The sequence below is a fragment of the Dreissena polymorpha genome, chromosome 9 (assembly GCF_020536995.1).
Source record: "Dreissena polymorpha isolate Duluth1 chromosome 9, UMN_Dpol_1.0, whole genome shotgun sequence".
Taxonomy (NCBI): Eukaryota; Metazoa; Mollusca; class Bivalvia; order Myida; family Dreissenidae; genus Dreissena; species Dreissena polymorpha.
Window position 1 is genome coordinate 49,420,207 of NC_068363.1, and position 17,349 is coordinate 49,437,555.

The 17,349-nt window shown below is 36.6% G+C and overlaps 2 protein-coding genes across 6 annotated transcripts in view; one reads left to right on the plus strand and one right to left on the minus strand.

The window, feature by feature from the left end:
- Nucleotides 1–285: 285 nt before the first annotated feature.
- On the plus strand, nucleotides 286–4,681 carry LOC127846027 (uncharacterized). The gene is made up of 3 exons (XM_052377205.1): nucleotides 286–295; nucleotides 491–1,547; nucleotides 4,537–4,681. The coding sequence occupies exons 1-2, from the start codon at nucleotides 286–288 to the stop codon at nucleotides 1,423–1,425; spliced, it is 945 nt and encodes a 314-aa protein (XP_052233165.1). The 3' UTR covers nucleotides 1,426–1,547; nucleotides 4,537–4,681.
- Nucleotides 4,390–17,349, minus strand: part of LOC127846491 (F-box only protein 21-like) — a 33,259-nt gene continuing 20,299 nt past the window's right edge. Inside the window, exons 8-12 of one of the 5 annotated variants that reach the window (XM_052377775.1) lie at nucleotides 10,591–10,767; nucleotides 9,341–9,472; nucleotides 9,116–9,186; nucleotides 6,069–6,214; nucleotides 4,390–4,717 (exon numbers count right to left, since the gene is read on the minus strand). In XM_052377775.1, coding sequence (XP_052233735.1) covers nucleotides 4,494–4,717; nucleotides 6,069–6,214; nucleotides 9,116–9,186; nucleotides 9,341–9,472; nucleotides 10,591–10,767 — 750 coding nt within the window. In that variant the 3' untranslated portion in view covers nucleotides 4,390–4,493. Of the gene's footprint in view, nucleotides 4,718–6,068; nucleotides 6,215–9,115; nucleotides 9,187–9,340; nucleotides 9,473–10,590; nucleotides 10,768–15,025; nucleotides 15,172–17,349 lie in introns of all 5 variants that reach the window. The other 4 variants (XM_052377773.1, XM_052377772.1, XM_052377777.1 and 1 more) reach the window with 4 other exon arrangements.

Here is a 17,349-nt window from a genome sequence, read left to right on the forward strand (position 1 = left end):
TTTTGACATTATGGTGCGAGCAATGATCCTTTAATGTAAACAGATATTTTCCCCCTGTTTTTCATGTTCTAAAAACTAAATAGAACATTACAGACAAATGATAGGAGAAACATTGAAAAACTTTCAAAATAATGCAAGGTAAAAATTACGAGACGTGTTACTGTTTTCCTCTGGACATGTACACACAGTGCAACACAACAATATGAAATTGTTTTTCTGTGCTATACATGCTATCATGATAAAATAAAGTATTATTTCTCTTCTAAAATGATACAGGATCAAGCAATGGCAAGTGGTACCTAGCTGACGACATTAGTGGAAAGCAGTTTATCTGTATTTTACAACATGACTTCTGAGGAATCAGTGACTTCCAGGAAAGACTGGATGACAACCAGGAATAGATTGATGACAACTGGAGAGACAGTGGACATCCAGGAGAGACTGGAATTGGGCATCAAGGGCCTGCACCCCCAGATGATGACTCCGTAAGGAGTTACTCACAGAACAGCTACAACAAGACATACAGAAAGATACCCCCAGGGTCTGGAAGAGAGATCCAATAGGACGGACACAACGGAATCGACACGGCTAGTACAACGGACATTGACAGGTGAAGCCTATACAGAGACGGCTCAGTGTGTTTGCGGAAAAATCTGTAAGAATGCCAGGGGTCTCAAGATACATCGGTCTAGGAAGGGTTGTCAGCCTGATCCGGATCAGAGACAGTACACAGACTTGTCTGGTGAGACACAGGAGGACCACAGCCAGGAAGAACACCACAGTGCTGAGGATCTCCACGAATCTGAAGTGGAACAGGTGGATGAGCCTACAAGAACAGAACATAATCTTGGTAGCCAGGGCAGCCGTACAGACGACAGACTAGAGCGCATCAAATGGCCAGCTATAAACGACAAACAGTGGAAGGAGTTTGATGAGGATGTAGATGGCATCGTGGAACAGGTGTCACTTGGAACAGTAGAGAGGAAACTGAGGAGTATGTGTAGATTGATATATGCAGTCGGGAAGGAAAGATTTGGGGTGACACCATCGGAAAGGAAGCAGACTACAGTCGCCAAGAACAGACGGCAGATAGAAATAGAGAAGTTGAGGAAGGACCTTCGCAACTTGGGGAACCAGTACAGACAGGCATCAGAGTTAGAGAAAATTGGTCTACAGGAACTACGAGACCACACCAGACGCAGACTTCAAGACCTGAGGAAAGCCGAAAGGATACGGAAAGCCAGAAGGGAGAAGGCCAGACAAAGATCACGATTTCTTTCCAATCCCTATGGTTTTAGCAAGGAAATCCTTGAAGAGAAGAAAGCGGGACAGCTGAATTGTTCTAAAGAGGAGGTTGAAGAGCATCTGAAGAACACGCACTCTGATCAGGCGAGACATATGCAGATGGAGGACATGAACGCATAGCCCCAGTACCCATGCCCATTGTTGCATTTACTGAGGGAGAACCAACCCTCAAGGAGGTCCAAGATATAATCAAGAAGGCTAGATCCAAGTCAGCACCAGGCCCAAATGGAATACCTTACAAGGTGTACAAACCTTAATATCTCAAAATATCCAGAACTTGTCAATTCGCTCACATGTTATCAAACATTATTTTCACATTCAATTCACAGCGACTTTGATCATTGACCTAATTTTTAATAGGGATTATCTAAGGTTCAAGGTCAGTGCATCTGCAAAGTATGACGCCCATCACTCAATCTTTGATAACATATTGAACGGAAACCAATTTAACACTGAATGTTAAAGTTACCTTGACATTTGAACTAGTGACCCCAATTTCAATAGGCGATATACTGTCCAAGGCCTATGCACATGTGAAGTATCAAGCCTATCGGTCATTTCTTTGATGAGTTATAGATCAGAAAATATTTTCACACTTATTGTGACAGTGACCTTGACATAGTGATCCCAATTGACATGACGCCTTATCTATGATCGCTCCGCCCAATAGAACTGATCCACCAATCAGCGATCGATTAATCGGGCGCACTCGTTAGCAACGTCCTGTCCGCCATTTTCTAGACAAGCTACATGTTTAGGTTCACTTTTATTCCAACGAGTTTCTTTTGTTTTCCTCTTTAAAAAAACGATTAAAAATGGTTAAACGGTGTCAATGGGGATTATGTAACTCGGACAATCGATATCCTGAAAGATTAGTTGGTGACATTTAATTTTATATCGTTTCCAAAGCCAAAAAGAGATCTTGAGAAGTGTAAGAGATGTATAAATACATGCGGTAGTCACCACGAACAACTGAACGTCAACACTGTCAAAGACAATTATAATGTATTTTTATCGGATATACTAGCAGATTTAAATAGTTTATGTTATTGATCTGATTATCACATAATATTTCACTTTTTTTTAAATAGTTTTATTAGTTACTAGGTCAGAAGCGAGGTTCATCTGCATTACTTAAAGAGAAATAAAACCCAGCATGCAGCCTTATTCATGCTGTGTTTTATTACTCTGATAGTAATGCACTTAATTGACATCATACATGTTATTTGAAGGTGACATGATATATATTATCTTATAAACGGTATCTACACATTTGCACTCATGTGGTGTCACAAATAAGCGCCTTTAATCCACACGAGGAGCTCGAATGCCTAGATCTCATTTTTTAAACGAGTTTCGTTTATTTTGTTCGGATTAAAAAACGGAAATGAAATATGGCAAAAACGGTGTAAAAAGGGTTTATGCAACTCTGACATTTGGTATCCAGAAAGAAAAGTTAGATGAATTAAATTTATACCATTTCCAACGCGGCAATGCGGTCTTGACAAGAGCGAGTGGAAGCTTCAAGAATTACCGAGATCCCCTTTATAGAAAATTAATTTATTTCACAAACTTGAAATGTCATATAAGCAATAACTAAGCATTATTAAGAATGTATTATGTCACGTGTGCATGTAAAATAATTGAGAATTTTGGTAACCAATTCGTGTAACTTTACGAAATCCCCGTTAAAAATCGCGTTTCTGTGTGTGTCAGAAACAAGTGAAACCCATTTTTTTATTATTTTAATAAAGACGTATCGATAAATGCTATTGTAAAAGAGTTATTATTACTGATATTAGTTAACCAATAAATGCGGTAACTTCTGGAAGTCGGTACCTGCGCGAGCGTCTGATATTGGTAGCCTTATTAATTTATAATAGCCTGACCGTATTCCATTTCGTACAACGCTAATTTTATATCAGACAATGTCCAAACTTACTGTGTTGTTTTTGCGCTTTAAATTATAGTGATTGATAAATGTCCCATAAGCAATGTTTAATATGATTAATATTACTTTTATACGCAATAACATGTGGGAGTGAGGTACCCACCCGGCGTCAGAAAGCGCGTAAAACTTCACCGAATTCCCAGTTATAAAGCGCTATTTCGTGTCAAATACACGGGTAGGGGGGAATGTTTCGGTAATAATTTTGTTAATAACACGTGTAAATACCGGTGAAGTGTTAATTTATTGCAAATACCACCATTACACGTAATAACGGGTTCGATTTCGGTAAGCGCGCACGCGTTTGAGAGCGTATTTAATGTACCGATTTACCTGTTATAAATAGCTGATGTTCTCTTTAATCGTATATTTTTTGCATTTGCATAATAACTAAATGGCATCAACCCCTTTACAAGTGTAATATGGTGTTAAACAAGTCCATAAAATCATCCGGAATATCGCGTAAATCTATATGCAGTCTATAGGCAAAAAAGCCATTTTGGTGTTAGCTTGTCTAGGTTTTCTTCCCTCTGAGCCACGTGATTAAGTGGGCGGAGCGATCACTGATAAGGCGTCATGTCAATTTCATCTACTGTTCTAGTCTAATGCAAATGAGAAGTATCAAGCCAATCGGTGAATAAGTTGACGAGTTATTGATCAAAAACGATTTCACACTTAGTGTGACAGTGACCTTGACCTTCGATCTAGTAACCCCAATTTCAATAGGAGCCATCAACTGTCCAACGCTAATGCACATGGGAAGTATCAGGCCAATTATTTTAGTCAGTCCGTTTACAAGTTATTGATCAGAAACAATCTGGTCTACAGACAGACCGACCAACATCCAGCAAAACAATATACCACCTCTTCTTTGAAGGGGGGGGGGGGCATAATAAAATAGAGGCACAGTTAAAAAGAATAGTATTACAGAAAACAATTTTTAGTTAAATTAAATCCTATTGGACATAAAATGTGCCTTCTATAGTGTAAACAAGTTTGTTCTTTAATGTAACCTAGTTTTTTTTTTACCTCAAGTGACCAAGAGTCAGTGAATGAGATGCTTCTGAGTTTATTTCTTGGGTTAAACCAGTACTTGTTGTATTTCTAGGAGATCTATAATAAAAATAAATATATCGTACAAACACGTCACTTTTTATTAAAATGTCTTAGGTACTAAACATGTTTCCGCCATAGCCTTGCAATGTTTTGTTGTTTGTTTAACATTTTTTTGTAAAAAGATCTATAGGTTTAAAAAAAAAAACAAGTCATCAAATCCATTGCAGGTCATGCTCAGTGTGATGCCGAAGTGGCGGTGGACCAGTATTTTGCTGAAGTCCTCATCATCAGGGTATTCTGCAACCTTCTCAGAGTTCATGATGTAGCGATAGCCATCAAATGTGCTGAAATACTTGCCTACTTCTCTGTGGCTGATGATATGTGGGTCCGGATGTACCTCTAGGTCTTCTGAAAGGACAATATTAAACACACTGCATAATACTTGTTTTAAATAGGGCATTATTCTGCCTTTGAAAACCTGACAATTGTGTAACCTCCTATTTTGAAAGGGCAAAAAAGACATCAGTAGTTTTCTGAAATAAATGACATGTAAAAGATCAATTCAAACACGCTGAATTAGTAAATGTATATATATATATATATATATATATATATATATATATATATATATATATATATATATATATATATATATATATATATATATATATATATATATACAGGTGTAAGTGGTAGTTATTTATGCTTTTACAGAATATTTATTAGCACAGTATATTTTGCCCTACAATGTTTAATGATACAAATCACAAACTCTATTTTATCGTTTTAAATATAAAATACTTCAATGAAATGATAATGGAAAAAAGCATTTATTTATTCTGGGTTCCATAGCACTAGAACTTCTGTACTTTTAATTTTTTAATTGCCTTCATGCAATTGACTAGGTATTGTTATTCTAGCAGTAACTGTTCTCAAGAATAGACTGTTAAAACATACTTGTCATAGATACATAAGAATGACATCACGCCTTTAAAACTGCAAAAACATGTTGATATATGATCTATTTTACATAGCTCTGATATACCATCAGTACAGTGCATTGACTTTTTACATTTCAAAGACTGCAAATGATTTTACAAAATTACACTGGGCAATAACATATAAACCAGTAGCAAGTTTGTAAAAGGTCAAGTTCTTTGTTTTGAGCTTACCATACCCTTTTCAACAAGGTGAATTTAATTGCCAAGCTAGCTGTAATAACACTGCAACGTCATTAACCCTTTGCATGCTGGGAAATTTGTCGTCTGCTTAAATGTCGTCTGCTGAATTTCTAAAATTAGCATTTTCTTTGATTTTTTTTTCAAAGAATACTATCAGAATAGCAAACAGTTTGGATCCTGATGAGACGCCATGTTCTGTGGTGTCTCATCAGGATCCAAATTGTTTGCAAAGGCCTTCAAAATTCGGTTCCAGCACTGAAAGAGTTAACATTTATAGCAGTAACAGTTCAAGGGCTCTCTTTCTAAAGACACACAAAGGTACTAAAATAAACCCTTTACCACTTATACATATTTTGACACATTAAATGTTCATCAGAAAGTTAAATTTAATTAAAGACCTTTCTCACTAGATTCAAGTTTTTAAGGCTTCATTTCCAACCCTTAGATACTGATGAGCAGCAAACAGCTTAAAACCTGAACAGAACGCGAGTTACTCGCAGGCTGTTCTGTTTTTTTCTGGTTGCAAAAGCCAATTTCACTTCGCTTCTTATGGAGGAAAGGGTTAAATCATTCAATACCCTCAGCTACATAGCGTCTTGAGCCGTCTTCAACCAGGACAATATAGAAAGGCTGGGAAAGGCCGGTCATCGGATTCTGCAGCTTCCACTCGTGACTTGCCTCACACTTGTAATCCCAGCCGGATATCACACAGTCATAGTTCAATCTTAGAGTGTGCAAACAATTCAAAAATTGCTATAACAAATAAAACCAATACATCTACCACATAATTGCTGCAAATAATTACATATTCAATTCGGTGCATCTAAAACAATTTCAAGAATGAATCCATAGATAACATTGGCCTCTTTACAATGAATTTTTTGTTGTCCGTTATTGTTCCTTACTTAGGCAAATATGGTTAATGAAATAGACAAAAAACAAGAGATGTGTTCTCAGAAACACAATGCCCCCTACTGCGACACTTTGATTTTTTAAATTTCTTTTATCATTTGGCAGGTACAGATAATTTTTACAAGGGAAGTAATACTTTTTAAAGGGATATAATAAAAAATACTACTTCCCTTGTAAAAATGATCTGTACCTGTCAAATGATAAATATAAATTATCTCCCTTTAAAGCTTGTTACTTCCTTTGGATTTATTATTTTGACCTTTGACCATGAAGGATGACCTTTACCTTGACCTTTCACCACTCCAAATGTGCAGCTCTTTGAGATACACATGCATGCCAAATATCAAGTTGCTATCTTCAATATTGCACAAGTAATGGCCAATGTTAAAGTTTTCGGACAGACAGTTCAAATGCTATATGCCACCCTACCAGGTGCATAAACAAATTTATACAATAAAACTGCAAATAAACAATATCAGACAGTTTTATGTGGTAATTTCCTTTGGCTATTGGTCCTTGGTCAATAAAGTTGTCACAAAAAAGGATGTCATTTTATTTGTATGCATAATATTACTAAATGTGCACTTTTTTTAAATGAAAACTTCTTTTTTTTTCGCTTGTGTTAAACCCCCCCCCCCCCCCAACAAAAAAACAACATGTAACATTATGGTTTGAAATTGTACGTGGAATATGTGGGTTTACCTCATGTAAGAAATATTGAAAATTTTATCAAAAGGGCCAGTAAACATGACAGTCACAAAGTGCACATATAAGCTTATCGATGAGGGAGAGATTCAAGAATAGTATAGTTGACACAAGTCCGGGTATGTTTGTATTGGTCAAGCAACGCATAGACTGACCAATGGGATTCTTAGTAATCTAGCCAATCAGCTTATTTAGAAGACTGACCAATGGGATTCATAACTGAGTTTCACGGGGCAAATGTTAGAGGGAAATAGTTCAGTTAGCGTTTAGACCTAGAGGTGGACAGATGGAAAAGACACAATCATGTAGCAATTACAACGTATTTGTATAACTGAACAAGGGCTGTTTGTAAAACATGCATGCCCCCCATATGGGCTGTCCGTTGTACTGGCAGCCATTGTGTGAATACGTTTTTTGTCACTGTGACCTTGACCTTTGACCTAGTTACCTGAAAATCAATAGGGGTCATCTGCGAGTCACGATCAATGTACCTATGAAGTGTCATGATCCTAGGCAAATGCGTTCTTGAGTTATCATCCGAAAATCATTTTACTTTTTTGGGTCACCGCGACCTTGACCTTTGACCTTGTGACCTCAAAATCAATAGGGGTCATCTGCGAGTCATGATCAATCTACCTATGAAGTTTCATGATCCTAGGCATATGCGTTCTTGAGTTATCATCCGAAAATCATTATACTATTTCGGGTCACTGTGACCTTAACCTTTGACCTAGCGACCTCAAAATCCATAGGGGTCATCTGCGAGTCATGATCAATCTACCTATGAAGTTTCATGATCCTAGGCATATGCGTTCTTGAATTATCATCCGAAAATCATTTTACTATTTCTGGTCACCGTGACCTTGACCTTTGACCTAGTGACCTCAAAATCAATTGGGGTCATCTGTAAGTCATGATCAATCTACCCATGAAGTTTCATGATCCTAGGCCCAAGCGTTCTTGAGTTATCGTCTGACAACCACCTGGTGGACGGACGGACGGACCGACCGACATGAGCAAAGCAAGGGGGGCATAAATATTAGTTAATTCAGACATTAAATTGGACTAGAAACTGATATGTGGTGTTGTTGAATATTTTATCCTACATTATGCAGAGAAACTGACATAAATATGGAGGGACGGACTTGTCCCATGCGCGACACGAGAAAATGGTAGTTTATGCAAAACTCGTCATCTTGGCAATACGCGCATGACGAGACATCGAATGATAGGCTACACACCGGTAATTTAAGAGTAATGAACATTGTTAGTAACTATGTGTCGTCCATGAACTATGAACGATTACGTGACACACATATAAAGCAATTGTCAACTAAAGATATGTTTTTTGCACAGCATGAAAACTTAAACCAATAGCGGGGCACATGCCTCAAGTATCCTCTGCCTCAATAAACAAACATATCTGTATTCAATACTTAACTTCTTTTATATACGTAATTTTGAATCACTGTGTTAAGCAATTCTTTTATACAATAAAATAAGCAAATTATTATGTGCATGTCCACCATAAACAGATAAAGAGACTATAACTCAATGAAAAATCATAAGACCTTAATAACATAAAAAAGATGTAAAATGTCCAACCTATACTGGAGCTGAATATCAAGTTTTATCTAATTCAGATCATTAGTGTCTGAGTTCTCTGCAGATAGGGAAAGCCTGACAGAAGAATGGACAGACAGATTGAAATTATTAATTAAATAAATCATTAATTTCAAGAATTTTCGTTGCAGACCTACAAAACCTCAATTCCATCAAAATTATCATTCAGACAGACGAACAGAGCAACAACTATATGCCCCCCTAAGGAAGCATACAAATTTTAGATGATTGCTTTATAGTTATGCAACCAAATACTCTGTACTTAATAAACAGCTGTCCTTTTTGTCATAAAAAAATATTAAATTTTTCTTTATGTAAACATAGTTATATAAATATAAAATCTGTTGAAGAGATTTAAACAACATAATAGCCTAGATATGTGTACCTTTTATGTATCATTACCAGTCCAACAGCAAACTCAACAGTCTTAGATTTCTTCCTCTTTATGACTTTTATCTGCAACATAAAAAATTTGATTCTGTAAAATTGTACCTAACATACCTAAGGGGTAGATATACAATTATCACAGAGTATCATTATTAACAGAAAAATGAGTAATTAATTACACCTTATTCTGAGTTATATTGTCTGAATAGACATTCAAACTTACCTTGTGGTTTTTGTTTCGTTCATTTAGAACAGAGGCCTTCTCTGTTACAGCATTAAGCAAATGCGCCACAGGGTCAAACAGTGCTGTAGACAGAGATCTTGTACCCGCCACATATTGCAACATTTGTTGAGCCTTAAAGCAGAAATGTAAAATAAGTGTGCATATAAATTGTCATTAGAAGTTAACAAAAATATATAAGCCTTGCTCTGTGAAAACGGGGCTTAATGCATGTACCTAAAGTGTCATCCCAGATTAACCTCTGCACTCTGCACAGGCTAATCAGGGACCAAACTTTCCGCCTATTCTGGATATTTGCTTAGAAGAGACTTCCTTCAAACAAAAGGACTGAATAGGTTAATCCCTGAAAAAAACTAAATGAGCCTTGCACTGTGAAAACAAGATATAATGCATGTGCATAAAGTATTGTCCCAGGTTAGCCTGTGCAGTCCGCACAGTCTAATCAGGGACGACACTTTCCGCCTAAACTGGATTTATGCAAAGAAGAGACTTTCTGTAAACGAAAAATACCATAAAAGCGGAAAGTGTAGTTCCTAAATAGCCTGTGCAGGCTGCACAGACTTATCTGAGACGACACTTTACGCACATTCATTTAACCCCCTTTTCACAGAACACGGCCAAAATGCAATGCATTAGGCCTCATTTCCCCCCTGAGCCAAACTCTATTTCTAACACTGGCAAATATTGCACTTTACAAACTTTCAAATTGTCTATATTATGCATTAGTTTATACACATTACAACTGGCAGTGCAATATTGTGTAATAAACAACTAACTGTATGATAATTATTCATGAGTGAAATTTTCACTTGAGGAATTTTAAGAAACCACTTGTAATTATTATTTTAAAATACACTGCATTTAAATACATTTGCAAGAAAAACATTCATACTTCCACTTAATAACACATGTTTCAGTAAAGTACACAGAACACCCTGGTACATGATCCAGATGTAATAATCATAAATACATGCAGAATTAAAACTCTGAAAAAGATGAATCAAATAAGTTGAAATAATAATCATTACAACATTGGAAAAAAATCCATAGGTAAAGACAAGGCTGATTCCTTGTATGTACCAATAATGGTTTACTATAAGTTATACTTGTTGAAACAGTATGTGATCTGGATGGTCTGTTAAGGGTGTCAGCTGGAAATGAGATTAATGACTTCTTTGCAATTCAAGAAAAATGGGACTGGGTCAACAAGTATCAGTCGAAGAAACTCCTACCTCCTCTAAGTTGACTCCTAGATGGAGGTTGATTCTTGCCAGATTCATACGGGCCTCAATATTATCTCCCTTCATTAAGACAGACCACTCTAGTGCAGTTCTCAGTAGAGTATAGTCCCCTGACTTTCCTAGCTCGTGGCCGATGTGCACTACATTACGAACCTCTAGTTCAATCACCTGTATACACAGATGGAAAGACTTAAATAGACACCAATAGTGCATGCAATATTCATCAATTTGTTTTCAATTGTGAATTAACCCTTACAGTGCGGGAACCGGATTTTGAAGGCCTTTGCAAACAGTTTGGATCCAGATGAGACGCCACAGAACGTGGCGTCTCATCAGGATCCAAACTGTTTGCTATTCTGATAGTGTTCTTTGAAAAAAAAATGAAGAAAATGCTAATTTTAGAAATTCAGCAGAAGACATTTTAGCAGACGACAAATTTCCCAGCATGCAAAGGGTTAACAATATAGAAACAAGAGCTGTCCCATGACAGCACGATTGACTTTTTTTCTGCTTTGAAAAAGTAATGTACATTTCAGTCACCTGATATATCACTTATGACTGTGGAGACATATTTTATGTTGAATATATGTGATAGTTACATACTGGTAGCTTTATGCAAAATGAAACTTCCAAAATTATCATAAATACAAGCCAAAACTAGATAGTTACATACTGGTAGTTAGCTATATGTAAAATTCAACTTTGAAAATTATTATCAATACAAGCCAAAACTAGAGTTTCATAGTGTTACCAATTATTTCATTATAATTCAAACTAGACCTTTGTCACAGACGTGACGAATACCCCCACATGCCGCATTGACTAAGAATATTGTGCATGTTGTCTTCACAAACAACAGCTGACACCATGCTCAATGTTTAAAACGCACTTAGTGACCCCTGTGACCTAGTTTTTGACCCAGCATGGCCCATGTTCGAACTTGACCTACACATCACCTAGATACAACTTCTGACTAAGTGTGGTGAAGATCGGATGAAAACTTCTTGAATTAGAGAGCGGACACCATGCTGAATGTGTAAAACGTAATAAGTGACCACATGACCTTGTTTTTGATCTGGCATGGCCCATGTTCGAACTTGGCCTTAAGATCATCTAGATACAACTTCTGACCATGTTTGGTGAAGATCGGATGAAAATTATTGAATTTTTTAGAGAGCAGACATCATGCTCAATGTTTAAAACGCACTTAGTGATCCCGTGACCTAATTTCTGACCCGGCATGACCCATATTCGAACTTGACTTAGACATCATCTAGATACAACATCTGACCAAGTTTGGTGAAGATCGGATGAAAACAACTTGAATAAGAAAGAGCGGACACTTAATACGGACCGACAGACAGACCGACCGACAGACAGACAGACAGACAAGCTCACTCCTATATACCCCCCTAAACTTCGTTTGTGGGGGTATAATAACTATTAAATCCCTAGAAAGGTCAGCATAAATTTTACCTACACACATATCTCAACACAACACCTTCATCAAAACACTACTTAGTGCGTCAATCATATATAAGCTGTGCTCTGTGAAAAGGGGGTTTAATGCATGTGCACAAAGTATTGTCCCAAATTAGCCTGCACAGACTAATCACTTTCCGCTTTATTAAGATTTTTTGTTTAAAGAATGTATCTTCTAAGCAAAAATACAGTTAAGCGGAAAGTGTTGTCCCTGATTAGCCTTAGCAGACTTCACAGGCTAATCTGGGACGACACTTTACGCATATGAATTAAACCCCTCTTTTCACAGAGCATGGTTCATATAAAGTCAAAATGATCTTCATCTTGACCTAACTGGCACATTATGCAACCACAAGCTTAAACCGTATATATGCTCGATACACACACAATATAATAATACCTACAAAAAAAAAATATTTTGAGGAAACATTTTTTCTTTATTGTGTACCAGTGACCTAAACCAATTAAGCATCAAATATGATCCCCGACCAGGTCTGCATGTACACTATCTTTACAAAAATTAAAGCAAAGTATCTACATCCAAGCATAAGATACTGACAGGCGATATTTGTTTTATTGTTAGTAAAATTGATCTTGACCTTTCTGGCCTGAAATGTAATGCCACGCTAGATCAGCAACTTAGCTACCCTCACATAAAATCTAATTAAAATATCTCCATCCTTAATGAAGTTATTTAAAAGAAACTCTTCATCTATTCTTTCAAAATAGACCCTTAGCCCAACTGGCATTAAAGACCTAAGTTTCATCAAAGTTGGTAAATGCAAAGTAAAGTTTTTGATAAGCAATTTCACAAACCTAAACCTACATTTATCTTGTATTTAGCTAAGTCAAACTAAGAAGAATGTATATGCAAGAAATTGATTTTAAAAATTACATTACCAGTATTTTACAGTCCAACCTGACTAAGCAGGCACCTGAGTAAAGCGGTCCCCTGAGTAAAGAGATCAGTCTATATCCCCCTTCCCAACAAAAACTTGTGTTCATTACACCAGAGTAAGACAGTCACCTGACATAAGCCGCCAGTGGTCAGTATTTCACAATTCAGATGAAAAAGCAATTTTTCAAACTTGTTAATCAGTTACAAGCTTATTGTGAGGTCTTGTTGTTGTCTCTTTCTTCTGACATCATAATGTATATTGCAGGGTTGAAGAATCTTATTGCAGTTGGTGGCAGTGATAAATTAAACAAGAAATGTGTTTGTGAAACACTATGTCCCCATATGTTTGACCTTGACCTTTCACCACTCAAAATGTGCAGCTCAATGAGATACACATGCATGCCAAATATCAAGTAGCTATCTACATTATTGCAAAAGTGTACATTAAATGAGCGATTTTGACCCATATATTTGACCTTTGACCTTGAACCTTTCACCACTCAAAATGTGCAGCTCCATGAGATACACATACATGCCAAATATGAAGTTGCTACCTTCAATATTGCAAAAGTTATTGCAAAATGTTTAAGTTGGAGCAACAAACAAACAAAGCAACAGACAGAGCATGAACAATATGTCCTCCACTATAGTGGTGGGACCGTGGGGCCATAATAAACAAGAAATGTGTTTGTGAAACACTATGTCCCCATATATTTGACCTTTGACTTTGAAGGATGACCTCGACCTTGACCTTTCACCACTCAAAATATGCAACTCCATGAGATACACATGCATGCCAAATATCAAGTTGCTATCTTCAATATTGCAAGTCATTAAATAAGCGATTTTGACCCATATATTTGACCTTTAACATGTAAAAGATCAATTCAAACACGCTGAATTAGTAAATGTATATATATATATATATATATATATATATATATATATATATATATATATATATATACAGGTGTAAGTGGTAGTTATTTATGCTTTTACAGAATATTTATTAGCACAGTATATTTTGCCCTACAATGTTTAATGATACAAATCACAAACTCTATTTTATCGTTTTAAATATAAAATACTTCAATGAAATGATAATGGAAAAAAGCATTTATTTATTCTGGGTTCCATAGCACTAGAACTTCTGTACTTTTAATTTTTTAATTGCCTTCATGCAATTGACTAGGTATTGTTATTCTAGCAGTAACTGTTCTCAAGAATAGACTGTTAAAACATACTTGTCATAGATACATAAGAATGACATAACGCCTTTAAAACTGCAAAAACATGTTGATATATGATCTATTTTACATAGCTCTGATATACCATCAGTACAGTGCATTGACTTTTTACATTTCAAAGACTGCAAATGATTTTACAAAATTACACTGGGCAATAACATATAAACCAGTAGCAAGTTTGTAAAAGGTCAAGTTCTTTGTTTTGAGCTTACCATACCCTTTTCAACAAGGTGAATTTAATTGCCAAGCTAGCTGTAATAACACTGCAACGTCATTAACCCTTTGCATGCTGGGAAATTTGTCGTCTGCTTAAATGTCGTCTGCTGAATTTCTAAAATTAGCATTTTCTTTGATTTTTTTTTCAAAGAATACTATCAGAATAGCAAACAGTTTGGATCCTGATGAGACGCCATGTTCTGTGGTGTCTCATCAGGATCCAAATTGTTTGCAAAGGCCTTCAAAATTCGGTTCCAGCACTGAAAGAGTTAACATTTATAGCAGTAACAATTCAAGGGCTCTCTTTCTAAAGACACACAAAGGTACTAAAATAAACCCTTTACCACTTATACATATTTTGACACATTAAATGTTCATCAGAAAGTTAAATTTAATTAAAGACCTTTCTCACTAGATTCAAGTTTTTAAGGCTTCATTTCCAACCCTTAGATACTGATGAGCAGCAAACAGCTTAAAACCTGAACAGAACGCGAGTTACTCGCAGGCTGTTCTGTTTTTTTCTGGTTGCAAAAGCCAATTTCACTTCGCTTCTTATGGAGGAAAGGGTTAAATCATTCAATACCCTCAGCTACATAGCGTCTTGAGCCGTCTTCAACCAGGACAATATAGAAAGGCTGGGAAAGGCCGGTCATCGGATTCTGCAGCTTCCACTCGTGACTTGCCTCACACTTGTAATCCCAGCCGGATATCACACAGTCATAGTTCAATCTTAGAGTGTGCAAACAATTCAAAAATTGCTATAACAAATAAAACCAATACATCTACCACATAATTGCTGCAAATAATTACATATTCAATTCGGTGCATCTAAAACAATTTCAAGAATGAATCCATAGATAACATTGGCCTCTTTACAATGAATTTTTTGTTGTCCGTTATTGTTCCTTACTTAGGCAAATATGGTTAATGAAATAGACAAAAAACAAGAGATGTGTTCTCAGAAACACAATGCCCCCTACTGCGCCACTTTGATTTTTTAAATTTCTTTTATCATTTGGCAGGTACAGATAATTTTTACAAGGGAAGTAATACTTTTTAAAGGGATATAATAAAAAATACTACTTCCCTTGTAAAAATGATCTGTACCTGTCAAATGATAAATATAAATTATCTCCCTTTAAAGCTTGTTACTTCCTTTGGATTTATTATTTTGACCTTTGACCATGAAGGATGACCTTTACCTTGACCTTTCACCACTCCAAATGTGCAGCTCTTTGAGATACACATGCATGCCAAATATCAAGTTGCTATCTTCAATATTGCACAAGTAATGGCCAATGTTAAAGTTTTCGGACAGACAGTTCAAATGCTATATGCCACCCTACCAGGTGCATAAACAAATTTATACAATAAAACTGCAAATAAACAATATCAGACAGTTTTATGTGGTAATTTCCTTTGGCTATTGGTCCTTGGTCAATAAAGTTGTCACAAAAAAGGATGTCATTTTATTTGTATGCATAATATTACTAAATGTGCCCTTTTTTTAAATGAAAACTTCTTTTTTTTTCGCTTGTGTTAAACCCCCCCCCCCCCCAACAAAAAAACAACATGTAACATTATGGTTTGAAATTGTACGTGGAATATGTGGGTTTACCTCATGTAAGAAATATTGAAAATTTTATCAAAAGGGCCAGTAAACATGACAGTCACAAAGTGCACATATAAGCTTATCGATGAGGGAGAGATTCAAGAATAGTATAGTTGACACAAGTCCGGGTATGTTTGTATTGGTCAAGCAACGCATAGACTGACCAATGGGATTCTTAGTAATCTAGCCAATCAGCTTATTTAGAAGACTGACCAATGGGATTCATAACTGAGTTTCACGGGGCAAATGTTAGAGGGAAATAGTTCAGTTAGCGTTTAGACCTAGAGGTGGACAGATGGAAAAGACACAATCATGTAGCAATTACAACGTATTTGTATAACTGAACAAGGGCTGTTTGTAAAACATGCATGCCCCCCATATGGGCTGTCCGTTGTACTGGCAGCCATTGTGTGAATACGTTTTTTGTCACTGTGACCTTGACCTTTGACCTAGTTACCTGAAAATCAATAGGGGTCATCTGCGAGTCACGATCAATGTACCTATGAAGTGTCATGATCCTAGGCAAATGCGTTCTTGAGTTATCATCCGAAAATCATTTTACTTTTTTGGGTCACCGCGACCTTGACCTTTGACCTTGTGACCTCAAAATCAATAGGGGTCATCTGCGAGTCATGATCAATCTACCTATGAAGTTTCATGATCCTAGGCATATGCGTTCTTGAGTTATCATCCGAAAATCATTATACTATTTCGGGTCACTGTGACCTTGACCTTTGACCTAGCGACCTCAAAATCCATAGGGGTCATCTGCGAGTCATGATCAATCTACCTATGAAGTTTCATGATCCTAGGCATATGCGTTCTTGAATTATCATCCGAAAATCATTTTACTATTTCTGGTCACCGTGACCTTGACCTTTGACCTAGTGACCTCAAAATCAATTGGGGTCATCTGTGAGTCATGATCAATCTACCCATGAAGTTTCATGATCCTAGGCCCAAGCGTTCTTGAGTTATCGTCTGACAACCACCTGGTGGACGGACGGACGGACCGACCGACATGAGCAAAGCAAGGGGGGCATAAATATTAGTTAATTCAGACATTAAATTGGACTAGAAACTGATATGTGGTGTTGTTGAATATTTTATCCTACATTATGCAGAGAAACTGACATAAATATGGAGGGACGGACTTGTCCCATGCGCGACACGAGAAAATGGTAGTTTATGCAAAACTCGTCATCTTGGCAATACGCGCATGACGAGACATCGAATGATAGGCTACACACCGGTAATTTAAGAGTAATGAACATTGTTAGTAACTATGTGTCGTC